The following is a 22,187-nucleotide window of genomic DNA, read 5'->3' as shown; positions in this document are numbered from 1 at the left end:
TTTTTTTATATAATCCTTCTTCTCCCTTATTTTTTTTTAACAAGGGTTTTCTTCTCTTTGATGAGCACAAGCCCCGCCTTGAGCCTTAAGAGCAGGTAAGAGAGGCAACCGCCGCAGGCATCCATTTTAAAGGGGCATATTTTTTATGACATTCATTATAAAGGGACTTGTTAAAAAAAATTATTAGGGATCAAACTCTAGTTTCTTTCGAGTCTAGATTTAAACCGTTCCAAAAGTATAACCAAACTTTTAGGTTTTTGTTTGATATAAAAAAACTAATATCGGCTATCAATGATAGTTTTTCGAAATTGAAGCTGATAAGGAATTATTTACGCGTTACTATGTTACAAGAGCGATTGAATGGTGTTGAGAATCAAACACGAAGAAAGCAATAAACAATAAAGAGAAATCGTAAAATGAGGCAAACACCCGTTTAGAGTTTTCGTATTAATTGTGTGAATGAATAATTACAAACCTTAAGTCTTGTATTTATAGCCCCAAAAACCCGACTCCTTAACCCACTAGATAAAGAAAAACCTAAATCTACCCTATAAGAAAACCGTACAGAAGCCCCCCACACCCCCAAATAAATCTGCGTCCATCCATAGCTTTGTTATCCATTGAGACAAATATGGTTAAAAACTCGACTACGACAATTTAATGAATGATTTTACACGGAAAAAAACAAAAAATCTATATTTCAGCAATAAATTATATGTTTTATTGGATTTTTTTTTCTTACAAACCATTTATAGAGTTTTATTGTTTTATGAAGTTTATATTTTATTATTTTAATTTTTTTTTAAAATATAAAAGAGCATATTTTTAAAAGTTAGACACGGACATCCAAATTGATCGGTCCGGCATGGCATGAGCATTATAAAATCAGACTCTAAACTATTAGGCTTAACAATTTTTTGATGAATATAGGGAATATATACAGATATATACGTTCATACAAACTATTTGTACCAAATTCAATTATTACATTAATTGGCAACTCTATACTCCTAGCATATATCTACAAGTATGGACTAATTTACCCGATAATATAATTATCAATAATATTTTTATAGATTGGATGAGACGTACGTAATCTTCTTATTAGTCAAATTCCATTCTAAATATGCACTCTGTACGCTAATCATATATATTATAAGCAAAGTAAAATTTTGAGTTAAAACTCTCTAATTCAATTTCAGAGTGGTTAATTACCCTTTACCCCTCCTTATATTTTTCTAAAACAAAATTTAATAAAAAAAATTATTAAAAATCGAAAATTAATAAAATTTATTATTAAAAATCATAAATTAATAAAAAAAATTATTAAAATCGGAATTTAATAAAAAAATATTTAAGTTTTAAAAAATATTAAAAATTGTAAATTAATAAAAGAATTATATAAATCGGAATTTAATCAAAAAACATTTAAATTTTAAAAATTTATTAAAAATTGGAATTTAATAAAAAAACATTAAAATCATATCATATATACTATATGCGAAGTAAATTTTTCGGTATAAGTTCTCTTATTCAATTTAGGTGACTAATCATCATAGTATATATTAAAAGCGAAGTGAATTTTAGCTTTAAGAACCTCTCATTCAATCTCAGTGTGATTAATTATTTTTTTGTCCCTTTCTAAAAGGTCATTAATATCTTTTAATTGGTTAAAATTAAGTTTTATTTATAATTAACTATACTAAATTTTGTTACCATGAAGTTACTATTGGATCTTTTAATGCTATAAAATTGTATGGTTTTGTATATGAAAGCCCCAGGGCTCTCACTTTAGCCCTAATCTTCGATTAGTCAGAGCTTCTTCTTCAACCGGTGGTTTCTGTGTTTTGACGTTTGTGTTGTATTGCTTTATTAAAATTTTTGAATTAGGGTTTTTTGTTTAAAATCTTTGGGTCTGTATTCATGATGAATGAGGACGATTGAGTATTTAAGCTTTGCGATTAATTTCTATCGATATTGCTCTATAAGTCTATGACCGTTCGGATCCCATACTGTTTATGCTCCTCCATCTCAACTTTGTTTCTGTTTTTGCAATGTGTCTGGTTTATCCAAAAATAATTTTGTTTAGGACTTGAGATTCTATTTGGATTTCATGTTTAAGGTGTATTCATCTCAGTTAAATTTTGAGGAATCAAAGTGATGCTAATCATACTGATTTAGCGTTGTTTATTGTGATGTCCAGTTATAGTGAAGAATATATTCACAAGCATAAAATCGTAGCAAAACAAAAAAAAAATATTCACAAGCATAAAAGAGACCATATTGAACGAGTTTTTACTGTTCTCTAAGCCAAGTCGAATTGATCGCTCTACTTCTTCACTCTAATTATAGTAAAGACTGAAGAAATCGTTGGAATAAAGATTTCGATGAGCCTGGGACTCTTGCCCCAACCAGACTTTCTTGGCCGTGCGAAATACATGGTTATTCAAGGTGAACCAGGATGATGCATAATAGAATATAAATGGGAAATTATTGATTAAATTTAAACAAACTAGACCAATCAGGGTTTTAAAATTATATTTTCATGTTAAATCTTGTGGAATTGTTGAACAGAAAGTGTGATTTCACTAAAGACTGTTATTGGTAAAATCTTGCAATCATGCTAATTTAGGAATATTAGTAATGACACTTTCAGTGAGACTTTTGTTACAACATTTTTCTTAAACGGACCAAAGTATTTATGTGGTTGATTTTACGATTGGATAATGGAATGTAGGAGGGTCTTGAATTGGACATTTGCATATGGATACTACCTTGCTCATAATGAACATGCAAAGACACAATTTTTTCGAGTATTTGAAAGGGGAAGCTCGAGCTGGTTTGGAGAGGCTTCATCATTGTGCAGAGATGTAGTTGGAACAGTTTGTCTCCGGAACTAATGAACCATCCAAAAGTTTCAATGATTTTGTTTGACTAAAGTAACCAAACCTACTTCGAAAAACACGTGAAAGCTTTGGAGAATGGTCTTGCTGATGTGGAACACAATGAGAGCACAAATCAACAACAGACTCTAGATCTTTTTTCAAATGACAAAGGTTGACAAGGGTCTAAGAAAGATCCAAGTGGTAAGTGAGAGATCTTTCGGCTTCAGATTTATATTATTGGTGCAAAAAACCGTATGGTTTATTGCAAGTGGTATTTTCCAAATTAAGGATCATACCAAGTATTCGGGTTACAATTCGGAGGGACATGTGAAAAATTGTAAGTTTATAGTATTGAGAAGCTATTGGTTAAGATAAATAAAGAATAAATTTGTTTCTCCCTAAAAAAACCTATAGCATCACTCCGCTAATTAAAAGATTTTTACTTCTTTCAACGCCTTATAGAAAAAATAATCTCATTATGTAAATCTCAATAACAGAGTACATTGGTAAAGTTTTAAAAACCAAGAAATAGTCAAGATAATACCAGTAAGTACCTTACATAACGATCAAAGGGAAAGTGAGTAACTCCTATGAGAGAGTCATCTCATTTATAATTGTTTAAGAATCTAATATTTTTTTAAAAAATAATTGGAAGAATATATGTCTGAAATAATCAATAATTCATTATGTGAAGATTATTCTTTCTACAAAATATAAGAAGTGAATACAGTTCTAATTTTTATGATTAAAAATTAAAACATGTTTTAGTTGTTTGATTTATATATAATTTTGGAATTACTTTTTAGGCAATAAAGAATAACAACTTTAAGAGTGACTTGGTTTCAGCTTCCAAACTATATTTCATCTTCGTTTAAGAGGAGAGTTCATATTAGAATATTCGGATAATATGTGTCTATGTTATCTTTTTGCTTCACTTTGCAAGATTTTTTGAAATTGATCGTTTATAAAAAGATAATCAAGCCTATAAAAGATGTGAAAATATACATCTGAAAACTTCCAAAATTCCAAAAATAAATAATAGAAGAAAATACGAAGAAGGAATAAAACTAAAAAAAGAAGAAAAACACAAAGAAGAAGTCTGTTTTTTTAATAATTTATGTAGAAGAATAAGAAATTGGAAAATATAGACTATATAAAGAATAATAAGAAGAAAAAAAATTGAAAGAACAAGATAAAAAGAAATTGAAAGAAAAGATGATGTTCTTGTCCGCGCAACGCGATTTTGAGTAAGTTTTTCAAGTAAATTAGCGATTTTGAGTAAGTATTTTTAATGAAACATTTCCGCCCGCACAAAGTGCAGGCTAAACACCTAGTTCATATTAAATAAAAGGTTTTCATGATACTGTGCACAATGGATTTAATCGTACTATCTAAATTCTAATTGCCTTTGTAAAAATCATTATTCTTATTGAAAATTTAGAAGAAACAAATTCTGAACAGAACACTCTAAAACATTTAATTGAAGTTTCTAACCTAACTAGGATAGTACCCGTGCTGTGCACGGGATGAATGTTATCTTTTATACCGAAATCATAAACTACTATAATGTATGTGTACAGGATGTTGAATGACAAATCAATTAATTGCGCATTTTGTTGTATTTGAAACAGAATTTATTTTAAGTGTTTATTTATGTTAGTACCATATTGATATATGATAAATGGACTTGATATATGTGACTAACTATTTACTGATTTGTTTTGTATTTTTTTGTTTTTAATAGTTTCCCTTTTTGTAATATACAGTAATGAATGAATTTAACCGATTTCTAATTTCATTCATAAATATATATATTACGCTAATTATTATAAGAAAAATGACCAAAATATATTGAAGTGTATGATGAAAAGAAAGACAGAACTAATATATTCGACGGGTAATATTAATATTATATTTTGGTATATTATTTATGTAATACAACCATTAGAAAGAGTAATATCCAAGTTAAAAAGGGAAAAAATAGAATAACAGAGTGAAACATAGATGACATCGAAGATCTAGTGATGTGATAGAGAATTATGGTCTTCTCGAAGTTTTAGCTTTATCTTTCAATTGTGGGAATCATTGTTTCTGTTTGCAGAAGCTATCAGAGGCGAAGATGTAACACTATATAATTTTATTCATAGAATTTTGTTGTAGTTATTATACTGTTGAAATTGTATTAATTTAATTCATAATTTATTTGGTTTGAGCATAGTTTTTAGTTGAATATGCTTAAACTTATTCGACATATGTTTTTCTTTTAGTATATTAAAGCTGTTTCAGATATTGTAGAGATAACTAATGCTATTATAATTAAACATGAACGTTATTAGAAAGAGTAATCATGTATATTTACAGAATATACTAAATAAATCGGAGATAAAAACTGAGGTTCTATTTTACAATCTCATTTCCCTGGTTTTTAGCTAACCAATTTTTTTTTAAAACATTTAGATAACTTTCATAATTTTATATTATCTAAACTACCACAAAGTTCTAAATAACAGAATAAACAGAAATTCGATAATTAAAATACGTCCTTAATAAATAGAAATTAAACAGAAAATATCCAAAGGATCCATAACAAAACATACGATAAGTTTAAAGTTTTAACAGAAATATAAAAGTTCAACATCACACCATAGACTTAGAAAATAAAAATAGGTAAACGCAACAGATGATGATTCATCTCTAGTCGACTTTAGTTGCGCAAGTTCCTTGAGTTGAAGACGCAGCCATCATTTTTTTGGTAATCCTGCAAAATATGAATGAGGACTTAATTATAGAAAGTTCGATTTTTAGTAAAGTAAAAAGAAATATATTTGAATGCTTACTTATTCCTGAACTTATAAACTTGATCGATGGGTGGAGCAAGTAAGAAGCGAGAGAAGCCAGTGTTTTCATGTTCATGGATAGTCAGTTCATCTAAAGAGATAACATAAATCATATGAGAAATTGCATCTATGTCCAAATTACTTAAAATTTGATAAAATGATCTAATAGAAATATATACATACCGATATTCTTCTTAACTGTCCAGTCAGTTAAAACACAAATAGCCGAGGGACCTGTGAATCCTTTACATCGTTCTTTGATGTCCACAGCAAAGTCACCATATGCAAAGCATTGGAAGGAATAATCCCTAAGTTGATTACAAACAAAGGGTGAAAAAAAAAAAAAGTAACAAAATTTTTAAAAAAGATTAAACTATTATCATACTCTGCATCTTTAAGTGTGAACTCTAGAACTCGCTTTGTTTCTCCATCTGGAAAACACTGGGTGTAGACCTCGCCAATATTTTCAAGACTTCCCATCAAATCTAAATATATAATCAGATATTTCAGTTACTTAAAACAAAATCTTAAAGCATAAAAGGTTTTGTATGTCTAACAAAACCTAATTAAGTAAACAGAACATGCAATGAAAAATATAGTTTGTAATCATAACATACCAACTGGATAGTACTGCGCAAATGATTTTCGGTAGATAGCACTGAATTCAACCAAGTTGATGAATGGATCTTCTGTCTGTGGCCTGAGAGTTCCAGTCTTTGCCTCGTGTGTCAGGATAATTTGGTGACTGTGGTTTGTAGTCCTTCCCTTCATTTCCCATTCAGAATTGGCTATCCGAAAATTAGTTAGCCTCACCCATCTTCCTTCGGTACAGACATATTCAAAATAGGATAGTGCTCTGTTTGTAGCAAATCCATTGATCCTGTTACCCTGAAATAGTATACAGAAATATTAATAAAACTATGTAAACATATCAATCAAACAATGGATAAGTAATGACAAATATATAACTTACATTCTCGTCAACAAATATGAAGTTCATTGCCGGTAAGCCTGCGTCGTCTTTAACTGACCAGCGCTTGTAAACCTTGACCTTAATGATCCAATCATCCCTCCATGCATGAAGTTCGTTAACACCTGCGTACTCACCCATTAGATTCTTCTTTTTTGGGTAAAAGATGGAGTTTTTGGAAGACAGAAGAGAGTAGGGTTTTTTCTAGATGTACGAATGGAAAGATAAACGTTTAGTAGAGAAAATGTAGTATATATAGATAAAATATTAAACAGATGCGATGGTTGTTATTTTTTGGAAAGTTAAAATATTTTTGGAGAGTTGCAACGGTTGAGAAGATTTGGTATATAGATATGAGGAGGCAGTTATTAATATGAGAGTAACTGTTTCTGATTTTTTTTTTATTTACAAAGACAATGTATGTATTGATAGACGATATAATATAGGGAAGTAGGAAGTTGGTATATATCAAGTCAAAGTTATTTAGGGAATAGATTTACATGAACATAGATTCTCTAAATAATGAATATACTGACAATAACGTTGAAAATCTTTTATTGAATCTTTAAAGATAAAATTATTTCCAATGTTATCAATGTCTATGGATGGAATGGTTTGTTCAGATTTGATAGTTGGATATTAAGGACATGTATCAGATCAAGTGCATCGCAAAAACAGAATTCAACATTGCAATGATAATCATTGAATGAATAGTAACTTGTAATATTTGTATCATATAGTCATATTCTGTTTACTGATTAAAATAATGAGTATATACAATTAATTCACATATTTAAGAGACAATATGGAAAAAATTTAAGGAAATAAAATAAGAAAACTAAACTATGTTTATATTTTCATATGAAATAATTTTTCGAGACAACTGAATATATTTCTAAACCCTATCTCATAATGCAAATTTCAAACATATATATACATATCAATACTATGAGATGTATGTATTATGAGAGAAATTTTATAATACTAATAAGCAGACAATTTATATAGATAAATCAAAATATAATGTCAAAATATTTAAACATAACAAAAGATAAGAACATAATGTATCTTATTTATCATCCCACAGGAAAGTTAAAAAAATAATCAATATTTCATTTCTTCTGCTTCTTCGATGATGATGTAGTTTCGGCATCATTCTTCATTGCTCCTTTTGACTTGTTTGATTTCTTCTCATTATTCCAAAACCTAGTTAGACAAATGACATATATAAAAATAGTTATGATTTATGTAAACAAATTAGTGAAAAAGTAAGATTGACAAAATAAAAATTATTACATTTTACAAAAGGATTCCGCTACTTTTAACTCAGGGTGAAATTCAAATCTTGTTATTCCACCTCTGCTTTTGAGATATATATTACCTGTAAATAAACACGTGTATTTTAAAAATATGTCACCATATTTATAAAAAAGATATAAAGAGTTTTACTGTAACACAAACCTCCATCATTTTTGATACTCCAATCAGTTAGAAGACACAAAGCAGGAATTTGTCTAACATCCCATATTTTGTTATTGAAATCAACAGCTAATTGTCCTACGACATTGCACTGAATCTGCATATCACTACACGAAAAATATGAAGTATATAATTACCCTTTTAGAAAAACTTAAACTATAAAAAACAACATAATGAGCAATGCTTACTTGTGATCTTTCATTGTGAAAGTAATAGAAGGAGTCATTTTGTTAGGCCTATTTGGGCAAGTTTGATCTTTTATAACCTTTAGTTCTTCTGTACTAATAACAAAACCCAAAAGATCTGTATACATATATATATAAGGACCTAATCAGTTCTTATCAACCTAAATATTATACACCTATCACAATAAATATTGAATTTGAATATAAAGTTAGAATGTTTACCAACAGGGAATTCAGAATCGGCTTCGCCTTTAAGAATTTCGGGGAAAGAATAGAAGCCTTTTCCAGATTCCACTTCCCTTGGTTCAGTATCAGTTATAGTCGTATTTTCCAATAACTGTATAGACCAACCGATTGGAGAATTTGGTTCTGGTAATGGATCTTCAAAGACCACAAAATCTTGGATAGTCTTCCAATCACCCTCGTTAATTTCTCTATCATATAACTTAATCAAACCGGCATGATACAGATATGCTTGAACCATATCACCCTATATAGAAAAGGTTATGTTCCGAAATAACCAATATAATAAATTAGGAATTATTATAGTTAACAAACCTCTTCGTCCATGAGCATCATCTGTAACGAATCACGATTAGGAGTTCCTTGATCGATCCATTTCTTCAGTACCTTAACTCGGAGGCTCCAATTTGTTCTATCGAGATGCAAATCGTTGATATGGTCATAAGAAGCCATTACCCTAGTGTGTAGATTTCTGTTTGAAAGAGAGGAAAGTAATTTAATAAAATGGATGTTACAAAAGTTGGACGATAAGGATCTATTACTATTTGACAGGATATATAATAATTAAATTCTTAAAATAAAACCCTACACGTTAAAGGGATTGGAAACCGATTATGTAACCAATACGGTAATACAATTTACTTTATTGAAAGATTCATTCATTTTGGAAAAGGGTATATGCATCGGTCAATCAACTGAACTCTTTCTGCTAAGTATGCAGCTTTTCTGAAATTGAATATATTTAGGCAAACTCATATTAGTCAAACTAATTATTATGAGATGTATTGAATATAGTGAAATATGTTTTTCATAGTGAATAAGGATATAAAATATATCTAAACATAAAATCATACATATATTCCCACAAAAATACATTTAAGTATTTAGGCGAGTAGATTCATACAAATATTTCCATAAAAAATATCTTCAGTTGATTCATACATATATTTACATAAATATTTGTTTACCATAGTGTGTTTTTTATATATGATGTCTTTGGTAATTGTCGGTTAAATTAAACTATTTATAGTATGGTGTTTAAATATGAAATCCTTGTAATTTATATATGTTTTGTCTTTTAATTCATTACTTTGTTAATTCGGAATCATCAACTTGGAAAATTTACATATTGTTTGTCTAAATAATTATTCACTTTAAAAATTCATCTATGATAAATTGAACTGAATTAAACCAAGTATTATTGAGGTAGACAAAATAAAAAATATCATAAAGGTCGATAGAACAAAAAATTAAAATATAACAAATAAAATAAAAGTCTAACAGATAATCTAATTCGATATGTATCTGCTAGATTATTTTGAATGGTTTTCTTATTCATGCCGCATCCATGTGCTCATCCTCCATACCTACATAGTTCAACAAAAATATATTGTTAATATCAAAAAACATAAAATTCTTAATAGTATGTGCATTCATCAGTTCAAATATAAATGAAATGTCCACATAATCACGATTACCTATTTAAATCAATAGTATAGAGTGCACCTCCTACCATTGAAACATGTCCTTCTGACTATACATTTTCGACATAAAAAACGATCATACAATTCAATAGTTTTTCATAATTAGATATAAAAATATGATGACATATGTAACATACGTACCCTCAAAATGATTAAGTGGTTTAACCGTGGTAGAGATTATGAATTGAATCATTTTGTTGTATGATCGATAACTGTTACACGATGGTATTTGGATAACAGCAAATTCATCGATTCAAACCATGATCCCTCAATCAGTAAACAATCATACTTCTCAATCAATTTCTTTGTAACTCTGGCCTGGATCTTATTACCCTGTCAGAGAAAACAAAACACCAGTTATTAGCCATTAGTTTAACAAAATATATAAGTAGATTCTAATATAGATATCATATTTTTAACCTCGATATCTATCATATTCATATCAAGAGTAGTCCCTTTATGTCGACTGTAGTGCTTCCACTTCTTAATTAGTTTAAGACGCACAGTCCATTCTGTTGTAAACTGATCAAGATCCGAAACTTTGTCAATAAGAAGAGACATTTTGTTTTCTATTTAAGTCTGATTTAGAGAATGAGATTCTATATGTAAAAGATAAACATATATATATGAATTAGAAAGGAGTTAACGTGTTAGGGTTTTATTGATTAACTTAACTAATAAGAAATATATTAGGTAACAGAAAGATTATGAATTAACCAAATATTCGCAAATCTTGATTAAATTAAATACATGGTCATATATCTTATAGTCATGTACTAATCTCGGAAACTATAATAACAAAGATCATATATATATATGGCTACTATACTAATCATTTAGTATCTATACAAACATTCATATAATTTTTTATTTTAAATCTCATACAACTTCTTTCATTCAGTATATATATAAAATCACTAAGTGCTGAATAATTTGATCATGTAATACATAAAAGGCCATTTCAATGATTTCGAACAAATATATAACAAAAAATATCATTGTATACGAATTACAATTGTTTTGCATAGTTATAAAAACTTAAATGGTAAAAAATGTGGAATGATTATTCGCTCCAAGGAAAAGTTTTATATAAATTTTCCTGAAAATAAATTTTTCTTCCAGTTAGTAACAATTCATCATATATAAATCAAATATATAAAGAATATAAAAATAATAACTTACCAAATAGTTCTACTTGATAAGCTTCTGGAATATTTCTTTGAAGACAACATTCATGGTCTGTTTCTGTGGATTGCCTTCTTTGTCAACAATGAGAACCTTTACCCCTGCTTTAGACTTAACTCTGGATAGAGCAACATACAACTGACCATGTGAAAAAACAGGTCTAGGCAAATATAAACCAACACCTGAGAGTGTTTGTCCCTGACTTTTATTGATGGTCATAGCAAATGAGACCATCAATGGGAATTGTCTCCGTCTCATTCTGAAAGGGAACTTGCCTTCAGGAGGTGAAACAGACAATCTAGGTATATAGACTTTCTGACCGAGTGTATGCCCTGTTAACACAATTGCTTCAATGATGTGATCAGCTAGTTGAGTCACTTGAAGCCTGGTTCCATTGCATAACCCACTATTGGGATCAATATTTCTTAGCAACATGACAGGTGCTCCGACCCTCAACTTTATACAATGATTAGGTAAACCAGAAATCTTTATGTTATTCAAAAAGTCTGGAGTATAAACACTACTGTCATGATTGGAAGTATCTGATGGATCTATAGAATCTGAACTTAGATAAACTCTCTCTTCACCTGTTTACAAAAATGATCAGTTAATAAGCTATTATTAAAAATCATAGCACTACATATAATAAGCCAACAAAATACAAATAACGATTATGTATATAGATTATACCTCGAAGAGCAGACATCATGTAATCATTAATCGCGCATACATCATCATTAGTTGGACATAAAATTGCACTTTCCTGGAAAAAGTTAGGATCGTTTTGTTCTTCAAATCCTAATCCATAAACAGATTCAACAATAGCCTTAATCGGCTCATTGCACTCTGTTATCAAAAGTTCCTCGGGCATATCAATCATGATTCCCCTGTATTTGGTAGATTAACCTTACCATCGCCTACCCGAAGAATCCATTCAGAAAAAGATTTGATTTCTTCTGCAACACTTGCATCAATGTCTGCCAATAAACGCATGTTTTTTGTTAATTTCAAAACTTTACACTCGTCCCATAGATAAGAAGAACATAGAGATGCCCTTGTGATATCTTCTCTTCCACCACCAGTTATAACAGGCAAGACTTGTCGGAAATCACCACCAAAGACAACAACCTTTCCACCAAAAAGTTTATCTTTATGCCTAGGAATAACATCACGCATACTCCGATCTAAACTCTCAAAACAAAATTTACTCATCATAGGAGCTTCATCCCAAATGATTAATGAGGCCTCAGCCACTAATGCAGCTAAATCTGATCCTGGATGCATATTGCAAGTAGATAGCTCATCTGGATTTAAAGGAATTCCAAATCGTGAATGAGCTGTTCTTCCAGCAGGCAATAAAAGAGCAGCTATACCACTACTGGCCACGTTTAACACAATTTGTCCTTTAGAACGAATGACAGCAGACAAAATTTTCCATAAATGTGTTTTTCCTGTTCCATCAAACCCATACAGGAAAAAAACCCCACCTTGGTCTAATGTAACAGCTTCCATTATCTATGAGTATACTTTCATCTGCTCTTCAATTAAATCAGGAAGCATCTTATTATGGAGAGCAGACATCTCATCCTTATCATAATTCCTTTCATCGAATAACAATCGATTAATGGAAGCATTATGATAACCATCAGATGGAAGAGGCATACCATCAAAATAAGCCAAAGAACTTCCATTGCTACGCATAATTATCTCAATTGCATCCAATGTATAATTTTTGAGCTGGTCTTCAGAAAGGGTTAAATCTACAACAAACGATGGAAACAATTAATAAAATATAATATGATGGTTATGTCATAGATATATTTTGTTCCAAATATTTAAGGAAAATACCTTCTCTGTTTTCTAATCTCCTTCGTCGATATATGATATCATCTGAAAGAAGTTGCCAAGTCTCATTCCAAACTCCACATGGATTAAGAATATTATCCGTAATGAGCATAACAGCAAAAAGTTTCCTTAGGAAAGATCCGGATCCCCAAATGCTTGCTTCTTTCAAAGCTTCTATGTATTCAGTGTCATCATCTAGCAAACCCAAAGCATAACATGCATCCTTGAATGTAGGATATAAAACTTTGTCAACCGTTTTCAAAAAATCAAAACTGGTTGGACATTGGACCCTGTTTAGCAATACACGTAAATAGTAAAGCTGACCACATGATAGAGGAACATATGTTAGTCTCCCTATAGCCATACCCTTTTGTCTTGGCCTCCACTCAACCTCTTTTCTGTCGTATATAAACACTATTGGGAATTCGGCATAGGTGAGATTCTTCGATAATTCAGGATATTTGTCGCAAGCTTCAAAGAAAGCAAGTAGCATTGAACTCTGAACTGATCTGCGATTAAGAACTGTTTCTACCGGGTCATCATCACCATACACGCATGGTTGTTCTCCAGGAAGATGGAAATATAATTTTTCCACAGGCAAACTTCTATAATGTATTGCAAAAGCAAGTATACGCCAAGATGCTTCGCAAGCAGATACATATCTGTTGATATATTAAGCAAATTATAGAGAGTTAAACATATGAGGAAAACGACAATATAAGTGTTGAATACTTATAATTGTAAGTTCGAGAAACAATAAAAACCTGCATTCAAAATACTCTCTAATCTCATCTTTAGTAACTTCAGATGCGTCGTCACCATCCTCGTTCGCAAACTCACCAATGTCTTTGGCATTATTCTCGATAGTAGCTAAAACTCTATCAGGACCTTTGTGGATGTATTTGAATAAATACTTGATTGACCTAGCTTGTGTACACCACTCAACATTGATATATGCTCTATAACGCAAAGATAACTTCCTGTTATATGGAACAACCCAACTGTTATCAAGTCTGATACCATTTTTCTCAACAAAATCATCAGTTTGTCTCCTCATGTAATGTGGAAAACCAATGTTATCAACAACAGTCCGGTCACAGTATTTCTTTGGAAACATCTTGGAACACCGTCCATTTACCATGCATGGAGAACTCTTATTTATATTACCACATGGACCATGTATCATGTTCTGCTTCACAACTTCATATAACTCAGGATCAGTTTCTTTATTAGGAATCTCAGCTGATATTACTTTATCTATTGATTCAGGTGTAGGAAATTTGTATTTCGATGCCATCCAAATCAAAATATGAGCATGAGGAAGTCCTCTCTTCTGAAATTCAATTGTATAGATTCCTGTAAAATAGTATAATACATAATCAGTATCGTAAAATATATGATATTAGTATATGAAATGACATAAACTCGATTTACTAAAACATACCACAAACAGTTTCACCAAACAACTTTTTTTCAGTCAAATCTGTCATTAGGGATTCCAGCTTCATCTTGAATATACGATAACACATATCAGGCCTGTCTTCAGGTTTGAGATTTCGTTTCTGACAATACCTAACAATCTCTGGCCAGTTTGGATTGCAAGTGAAAGTGATAAATAAATCGGGAAATCCGAAGTATTTACAAATAGCCATTGCATCCAAGTAATTGTTATTCATGTACCTAGAACCACCAGTGAATGATGCAGGAATCAAAATACGTTTTCCAGTATTGGATAGATCACTTTGGCCTTCATTATGCGCTTCAACTAAATTTACAAACTTCTCAGACCTAAGTTTGACTTGGTTGTTCCTGAAGTATCGTAATCTATTAGCTTCAATCATTGTAAATACGTTGACCAAAAATTTCTGGTATAGTCGTTTAGACCGAATTATTGCCTGAGATTCCATCAACCTATCCTGAATTCGATATGAACAATATTCTCTCATGCTGATAGTCTTCCGTTTTCTGTCCTCTTTATGTGAAAAACCATCTTCAATACCAACTTGATAGCCATCTTCAGCGTAAGGAAATAATAGAGGATATTGCAGAGCTAGATAACCAACGTATAATTCATTGATTCTTCGAAGACTTCCATCCTTTGCTTCTAACATAATGTCTCTATTGTCTAACCCTTCTTCAAAATCACCAGGAATTAATGCAGCAACTTCCGTTGCAGTTGGCAAGTTATGTGTTCTAGCATCTTTGTCTCTCTTGGCTATTAGAACCATTCGGACAGTATCCTCAATATCTGAATTTTGGTACCTGTCCTTGTAAGAACGAAAAGCTTTAACCAACGGATTGCAATGGTTTAACATCTTCATCAAAGCTTCAATTAGCTCAGGCCGTAGCTTGTTGTCAATTTTACCATTCTTGCTGTAAATGAAAAATGTTAAAGCATGGTGAAAATTATTCTACGTAAACACAGTCAGAATTAAACAATGAATAAATAATTATGTACCTTAATGAAAGTTCTCTATTACGAATCTCATTAATTGTATCGTGAATATAAAGTTGTAAGAACTTGGGTTTTTCATTTGCATTAGGCATCAAACTACCAGTAAGATGGTAGTTTTCACCATGTAGCTGAAAAACCTGTGGTCCTTTACCTTTGTTTATATCATGATTTATTTTGCCTCCTATAGAGGTAAAAGAAAACATCATGTTATATGCTCTAATATTTTCACGGAAATGACGACAAATCTCATCGTCACTTTTGAAGAGATATAATAGTAGAGGAGGAGGTTGTTGTAACATTGGGAGCTTTACTTTTCCTTGCATACAACAAAGCGTGAAAATGTATGCCTTCAATTTTTTTTTCTTGTTGATCCTCTCGTTAAACCACATACGGGCAGAGCAGTGTGTACAATGATAAATAGGGTCGCCATCATCGTAGTACCCTATAACATGACGAATTATAATTTATTATATATCAGTAAACAGTAAGCTAATACATCCAAAGTCAACTACGTTACCATTAGGCTGAATTACAGGTCCAATATCTAATTGAGATTGAACAGTACTACATTCAGGGACGCCATGATCATTTGCAGGTGTATAATTCCTTTCTACACCTTCCAATGATAGTGTAGATTGTAAACCACTTGGATCATAGATTGTCGAAGATCCTGAAAACACAGTAATGTTTATGGAAGTAAATAATATAGAAAACTTTAATCATAATGACGATAACCAATAGTATACCTTACAATACACGACCATGATTAATAATATTGTGGAAAGAAATATGAATATATATACCTGAAGCTTGAATGTTTGCATGTCTCTTTTTCAAGATAACCTGTCTCCTATTAATCCTTGACAATCTTTGATTTTCAAAAATGGAATTGGTAATGTTACTTAGTGGATTACTTTGTGATTGAGGAATAGGAACATTGGATGTATCTATACAAATATTAAAGCAATATTAACAATTAAAATACGTCCAAAATTAAATTAAAGTATTTAACAATTAACCTATCAACTAATACATGATTATACCTTTCTTTTTCCTTACTGATTTTTTTCCATGGTTGTTAGATAAAGTAGAAGTCGATGAAGTAACAGAGCCTATTTTCATAAACCAACTTATCAAAATGTTAGATAAGATAAAAGATAATTTCTATGTCATATACATCATAATTATAAATAAAGATTTGAACATATTTAATACATGATACCTGATTGCGAAGTAGTTTTGGGTGATTTATTACATGGTTGCATTGCTTTCTCCATAGCAGAGTTCCAAAACGAAACAACTATTAATTGATAATATGAAGGACACAATTGTGATAGAGCAATCTCTTTAATTAAGCAAGTATATAAAAAATCAGAATATAACAACTAAGTTATTAAGGATACGGGTAGACTCAATCTTTTCACATGTGTTGTATCTTGATGGATCATCTCTTAGTTTTGCTAGTTGATGTAAATCAAAAAATGAAAAACTCACTATATAAAACCCAAATGATACAATAGAGATTGAATTGAAAGAAATATAAACGTATGTGCAGTTCTAGAAATTTTAAATGGATAACTCAATTCTATATTTTTATTTCTTGAACTTGAAGGTCCATCGTTGAATTTGAGATTTCTTGTGACATCTGTCAAGTTTCTATCGGGTAAAACATGATTTCCAACAATAGGTTGATCTAATTTTTCTGAAAATGAATATGAAACAAAGTAGTCATAAGTATTTAACATTTTTTAAAAAAATAAACAAAATATTAAACTAAATATATAAAAATAAGCTTACTTGATTGAGTTTTTTTCCTTGTGGTCGTATCAGGATTTTAGTTATATGTGATATTTGAGTATCCTGATGTAGAATATCGACTATCACAAATATTTGCTGTTGGTATAGTTGGCAGAAATTGATTTGAGCCATAACATGGAGTGACTGGACTTGCTAGATATTATAAAGAAAATAATTTAGTTATAAAAGAGGTTTCATTAAGTTACCACTAAACATAAAGAAGAAGGGTTAAAAAAAAATTTTTGTGTACCTGTGTAATTTTATTTTCCTGTTACTGATGTTACAGGAGAACAACAAAATTTAAAGATAATGCAGTTGTCAATGAATAAATTGATTACAATGAAAATAAATAAACTACGTACTTGGACTAAGTTGGTTCTTTTTAGGATAACTTGAAGCACTGGGGCCAGTTCGGGTATTACTGATATCTCCTAATATATTTCGGAAAACACCAGGAATTGAAATTGGAACTGGCAATGCTTTTCGTTTAGGGGTAACTTCATTCTCCCCATTGGCATCTGTATATAATAAAAACATCGATGTTTCAGTCCATGTTTATTATCTAATTACCAAACAATCATAAATAGTTGAGCAATATAAGTTGTTCAATGATGTTTCATCTTGGCCCATAGGAAATAAATATAATACGTACTCAAACTACATTGATTCCTTTTCCGAGTACTTGAAGTGGTCGGGGGGTTCTGAATATTAATGATATCTCCAACGTTATTTTCGAAATCATCAGGATTTGAGATAGGTACTGGTAATAGTACTCGTGCAGGGGTAACTTGAATATCTCCATTGTGTTCTGTAAATAATACAAAAATATATGTGGAACTTTTAGATAGAACATTTATAAATCGGATTCTTAAGTAATTTTTTGTACTTTCTTAAGAATATACAAACCCGAGTATAAATTTGAGTTTATTAGCGAATGAACCATAACTTTTATACCTGGGTTAATGAAATCCAGTTTAGGTCTTTTGGTTAAGATGTGATGATATTTATCCATTGCAGAAGACGAATTTTTGTTTTTTTTCATTTTTCTACAGATTTGTGAGAATGTAGAGAATCGATATATCTGTAGGATATATTTAATATTAATAATTTAAAAGTAGTATGCATCTTAATAGGATAGTTACAATATTCTAAAGATTTGTTAAGATTACAAATATATTGAGAATTTATCTAAACATGGAAACTTTAGGAATTAGTTTAAGTTCTTTTAATTATGATTGGTTGTGTTAATATTCACCAATTAGCATCTATATACGACAGAAATAGTAGTTACGATCGTTTTCCTATTTTTGTAAAATGTAAATATATTTCTAATTTTATATTTAAATACAGAGTTGTTTTAGGATACAACTGTACTTGTAAGTGCTAAAAAAATATATGTATTGCCAAAGTATTAATGACTCCAAATATCTTGCATGAATGTTGTAAATTTTAATTGCCATGCAGAATTTCTTTTCATATTAGGCTTGAGTTTGGCGAAACCTTCTGTACATGCAGGTATTTTACTTTGTTATTTATACTAATAAATTAAAATTCAGCAGTTACTAATTAAGTAGCAAAATATAATATAGTTTAAAATTCCTGCTTTTATTAAACTTCAAATAACAAACCACCGCAAAACTGAAAACTGAAAAAGACAAATCCTACGGGCTAGGAAAAAAATAACCGAAACTTAAACAATGAGATATTGTAGTCAATCCTAGAAAACAAAGCAAGCAGGAGAATGCATATTGTTAAAGAAACGAAGACTTCAGTCATCAACTTTCTCCTTCTTAACAGGCTTCAGATGAATCTTTACTTCACTCGCCAAAGCCTTCATGTCGCCATTAGCAGCTTTCTTAGAAGTAGACTGCTCTCCATTATGATCATCAAAGTCAATTATCTCATCGCTTTTCCTTTTTGACTGTGGTGAATTATCATCGTCGCCAATGTCAAGTAACATCTTAGCAACCTAAAATGACAAATTTAAACAAATACGTTTATGCACATTCATATAATATTAATGAGAGCTATCTAATTCCTAAATAGCAAACCTGTTCATCGGGAGTTATAAACCCCATTTCCTCAGACTTGACATCAGGGGTAGTCTATAAATAAAAAAATAAGTTAACAAAGATCAAAAGGCAATGAAATATGAATAAATACTAATAGGAATAAATAGTTTAGGGATCAAACCAAAAATCTGGATATTTCTGAGAATTCTTTGACCATGTCACTTTGGGTCACAATCTTTGTAACTTTGTAAACATCACTGTTGAAAACGATGTTTGAACTCTCAATAGATAGCTTGATCAGAAAAGTTTTCCCACAAATGTTACTAATTGGAAGAGGGAGTACATCTGGATCTTGGATCTGCAAGCAGTTTAGCAAACATATAAGCATATCTAATATATATAGTAAGATTCACTATAATAGAGTTGATAGTAATCTGCATAACTACCTCTTCCATAGATTCAGTCAATTGTGCAGCTGTTTGATTTACAACTTCCATGGCAAGCTTATCAAAGAGTAAGAACTTTGTTTCGCCAGTGTTGTCCATAACACGGAAAGTCAGCATAAACCTATGTTAGCATAGAACAACATATGAATATGAATATATATGGAAACTACAAATATTCTTTTTTTTTCTACAAATTGCATCCAAGACTTACGCTGGTACGACACTTTCAACATCATCCTTACATTTGCCACATTTCCACAACTGTTTAGGAAATGGCCTACCAGGATATTGCTCTTTCAACAAATCCATATCAAGAGGAAGCACCTTTTTAGAGCATACTTTGCATGACATATAGTACCATCCAAACTCAGTGTCAATAGACATGATGGTAGCCATAGTCACACATTTTTCAACCTAATAATTGAAGCATTACTTTCTTTTAAAAACCCAATCGCCATTTGTTGTTTAAGAAATATGTATATCACGCAAAATAAATACCTCAAATGCACCAAGTATTTCACTTATTGTCCGGCGAGGGGTATGTAAGAAGAAATCATCTCTTACAGAAACAGAATTGACAATTGTCAATTGGTTAGGGTGTGTGTATGACAAAGTCACATCATCTTTTGGTAAGCTGTAAAGGAAAAAAATCATGGATTTTAGTGACATGAAAGTAAACTAAATGGAAAATTGATAAAAGTTATAGATATGAATATACCGGTTTCTAAAAGAATTTATTTCAAAGAGATCAGGATCTGTCATCACAATGGAAGAACTGTAACAATTGCCAATACTCCATACACCTAAATAATGAAATGTCTTGAAAGTTATATATATTTTTAAAAACGATATTTTGTTTGTTAACAAAAAACATTTTTCTCGTACCTTGATACAGTCTTAACTTTCCAAATCTTAACACAAAACAAATGATAGCATTAGTTGCATGTGTAGCAACACTCTCCAAACTTTCGGCATAATTCCCCCAGAGAACACAATTCAGGCGCACATCACTAAAAAAACAAAAAATATATTAGACGTCTTATTAACAATATTTAGGTGTCAAAGAGAATTAAAAAACCTGGTGTCACGAAGTGTCATTGTTAAAAGTTTGGTCAGTTTTTTGTTAACGTAAAGAATCTCAACCTCACCAATACTAACAATTTGTCCAACAATATCTGCAAAATAAAAACATAAACCAATAATTAGATGTAATATGCTTTGGTTCATATTAGTAATGTATGCGAGATATAAATATACCATTTATCTATTAGAAAATCAGGATTCAACTTGCCCTCGTGAATATCAGCGAAGTTCACCAACTTCAACCCAAGAATTGTGGCATCCAGATCTTCAGAAGGTCTGATAGACGTCGTGGCAGCAAACTGGATCTTGTAAACATGAGAAGTAGTCCTGAACTTACCACCGTTGTGAGTGACTTGAAAATTAGTGATGATCTTAGTAATTCCTTCCTCTAGAAGATTTTCAAATTTTTTTATGAACTGCTTCTTCATACTAACATGCATAGTTTGATTCTGCATGGCAATATAATAATAAGCAAAACGTTAAATAATATATATATGATCAAAATGGATCATGAATATCGAACAAACAAAGTACAAAACAATACCAGTTCATCGACAGCGACCATCTCCATCGTCTCGATCCCATTCAAATACTGTTTCCACAACTTCAGTATCTTGACACGGATCCTCCATTGAGTTTTGAATGGCTTTAGGGCAGTGAGGGATGTGAAGGTCGACATCGCAAACTTTGCAAGAGGGAGTATGTAAGCTAAATATTGCTTAGCTGGGATGATGAATTCGATATCAACAGTGGTAACTATATATAGCGAAATGATGAATGGGGTGAGTCTAGGGTAAATCTTCGATACAATCTTTAGAAGAGGTAAAATATTGTAGGCGGTCAATTATGAATTTAAATTTGAAATGACGTTGAAATTTGATAGATTTAGGCAATTTTGATATATTCAATTTGCAATATTGCTCGTTTTCCATAAAGGGTCTATTTTGTTTAATTACTTCTACATATTCGGAAATACGGAATATTTTGATTTAGGTAGATACAGTGCATCTAAAATATATCGGAAATATAGGGCTTGTTTAGACTATCCAAACAATAATTTAAAATTCGGTTATATAATTTCAGATTGATACGGTTACGATAATATAGGAAGGTAATATAATCATTAACTGATAAATTTGGAATATGCATACATTGATTCCATTTATGCTTAATCATTTAATTGTGTCGAGAAATTTGGAGGAAAGTTTAAAGTAGAGTTATGATTTCTTCATTATTACGGTTATTAAATTTTGAAATTAAATGAACCGAGATTATGGGATC

At 30.7% G+C, this 22,187-nt stretch overlaps 5 protein-coding genes across 5 annotated transcripts; all 5 read right to left on the bottom strand.

Moving 5' to 3' along the window:
* Positions 1-5,579: 5,579 nt before the first annotated feature.
* On the bottom strand, positions 5,580-6,833 carry LOC112083976. Its single transcript, XM_024152206.1, has 6 exons — positions 6,696-6,833; positions 6,340-6,610; positions 6,108-6,207; positions 5,906-6,030; positions 5,723-5,813; positions 5,580-5,643 (listed from the first exon to the last, which is right to left on the bottom strand). Exons 1-6 carry the CDS (start codon positions 6,831-6,833, stop codon positions 5,580-5,582), a joined length of 789 nt encoding a protein of 262 aa, XP_024007974.1.
* Positions 6,834-7,804: 971 nt separating this feature from the next.
* On the bottom strand, positions 7,805-9,052 carry LOC112083975. Its single transcript, XM_024152205.1, has 6 exons — positions 8,915-9,052; positions 8,579-8,846; positions 8,360-8,474; positions 8,154-8,278; positions 7,989-8,073; positions 7,805-7,898 (listed from the first exon to the last, which is right to left on the bottom strand). Exons 1-6 carry the CDS (start codon positions 9,050-9,052, stop codon positions 7,805-7,807), a joined length of 825 nt encoding a protein of 274 aa, XP_024007973.1.
* A 2,222-nt stretch (positions 9,053-11,274) lies between these two features.
* On the bottom strand, positions 11,275-12,780 carry LOC112083974 (ATP-dependent DNA helicase PIF1-like). The gene is made up of 4 exons (XM_024152203.1): positions 12,288-12,780; positions 12,180-12,245; positions 11,959-12,066; positions 11,275-11,855 (listed from the first exon to the last, which is right to left on the bottom strand). The coding sequence occupies exons 1-4, from the start codon at positions 12,778-12,780 to the stop codon at positions 11,275-11,277; spliced, it is 1,248 nt and encodes a 415-aa protein (XP_024007971.1).
* Positions 12,781-13,379: 599 nt separating this feature from the next.
* Positions 13,380-16,845, bottom strand: LOC112083973. The gene is made up of 10 exons (XM_024152202.1): positions 16,791-16,845; positions 16,612-16,680; positions 16,372-16,515; positions 16,065-16,238; positions 15,960-16,010; positions 15,572-15,749; positions 14,558-15,486; positions 13,878-14,469; positions 13,505-13,775; positions 13,380-13,403 (listed from the first exon to the last, which is right to left on the bottom strand). The coding sequence occupies exons 1-10, from the start codon at positions 16,843-16,845 to the stop codon at positions 13,380-13,382; spliced, it is 2,487 nt and encodes an 828-aa protein (XP_024007970.1).
* Positions 16,846-19,133: 2,288 nt separating this feature from the next.
* LOC18992072 lies at positions 19,134-21,585 on the bottom strand. Its single transcript, XM_006415429.2, has 9 exons — positions 21,451-21,585; positions 21,115-21,355; positions 20,902-20,998; positions 20,322-20,457; positions 20,035-20,237; positions 19,824-19,944; positions 19,559-19,735; positions 19,417-19,470; positions 19,134-19,334 (listed from the first exon to the last, which is right to left on the bottom strand). Exons 1-9 carry the CDS (start codon positions 21,583-21,585, stop codon positions 19,134-19,136), a joined length of 1,365 nt encoding a protein of 454 aa, XP_006415492.2.
* Between the last annotated feature and the right edge of the window lie 602 nt (positions 21,586-22,187).

This window comes from Eutrema salsugineum, unplaced genomic scaffold (genome assembly GCF_000478725.1).
Source record: "Eutrema salsugineum unplaced genomic scaffold, Eutsalg1_0 scaffold_5, whole genome shotgun sequence".
Lineage (NCBI taxonomy): Eukaryota > Viridiplantae > Streptophyta > Magnoliopsida > Brassicales > Brassicaceae > Eutrema > Eutrema salsugineum.
The sequence above is the reverse complement of the archived record's forward strand: the minus strand, read 5'-3'. Positions and strand labels throughout refer to the sequence as shown.

Coding starts and splice junctions, on each gene's coding strand:
- LOC112083976 (XM_024152206.1), bottom strand. CDS start 6,833: ATGGGTGAGTACGCAGGTGTTAACGAACTTCATGCATGGAGGGATGAT. Junction 6,611..6,695: donor TCATATTTGTTGACGAGAAT/GTAAGTTATATA, acceptor ATACTATTTCAG/GGTAACAGGATCAATGGATT. Junction 6,208..6,339: donor TGCGCAGTACTATCCAGTTG/GTATGTTATGAT, acceptor TTATATATTTAG/ATTTGATGGGAAGTCTTGAA.
- LOC112083975 (XM_024152205.1), bottom strand. CDS start 9,052: ATGGCTTCTTATGACCATATCAACGATTTGCATCTCGATAGAACAAAT. Junction 8,847..8,914: donor TGATGCTCATGGACGAAGAG/GTTTGTTAACTA, acceptor TTTTCTATATAG/GGTGATATGGTTCAAGCATA. Junction 8,475..8,578: donor CGATTCTGAATTCCCTGTTG/GTAAACATTCTA, acceptor ATATGTATACAG/ATCTTTTGGGTTTTGTTATT.
- LOC112083974 (XM_024152203.1), bottom strand. CDS start 12,780: ATGGAAGCTGTTACATTAGACCAAGGTGGGGTTTTTTTCCTGTATGGG. Junction 12,246..12,287: donor TTCTTATCTATGGGACGAGT/GTAAAGTTTTGA, acceptor GTTTATTGGCAG/ACATTGATGCAAGTGTTGCA. Junction 11,856..11,958: donor CATGATGTCTGCTCTTCGAG/GTATAATCTATA, acceptor TTTTGTAAACAG/GTGAAGAGAGAGTTTATCTA.
- LOC112083973 (XM_024152202.1), bottom strand. CDS start 16,845: ATGGAGAAAGCAATGCAACCATGTAATAAATCACCCAAAACTACTTCG. Junction 16,011..16,064: donor TAACGTAGTTGACTTTGGAT/GTATTAGCTTAC, acceptor GTCATGTTATAG/GGTACTACGATGATGGCGAC. Junction 15,487..15,571: donor AATAGAGAACTTTCATTAAG/GTACATAATTAT, acceptor TTTCATTTACAG/CAAGAATGGTAAAATTGACA.
- LOC18992072 (XM_006415429.2), bottom strand. CDS start 21,585: ATGTCGACCTTCACATCCCTCACTGCCCTAAAGCCATTCAAAACTCAA. Junction 20,999..21,114: donor CTTCGCTGATATTCACGAGG/GCAAGTTGAATC, acceptor TTTATTTTGCAG/ATATTGTTGGACAAATTGTT. Junction 20,458..20,901: donor ATGACACTTCGTGACACCAG/GTTTTTTAATTC, acceptor TTTCCTTTACAG/CTTACCAAAAGATGATGTGA.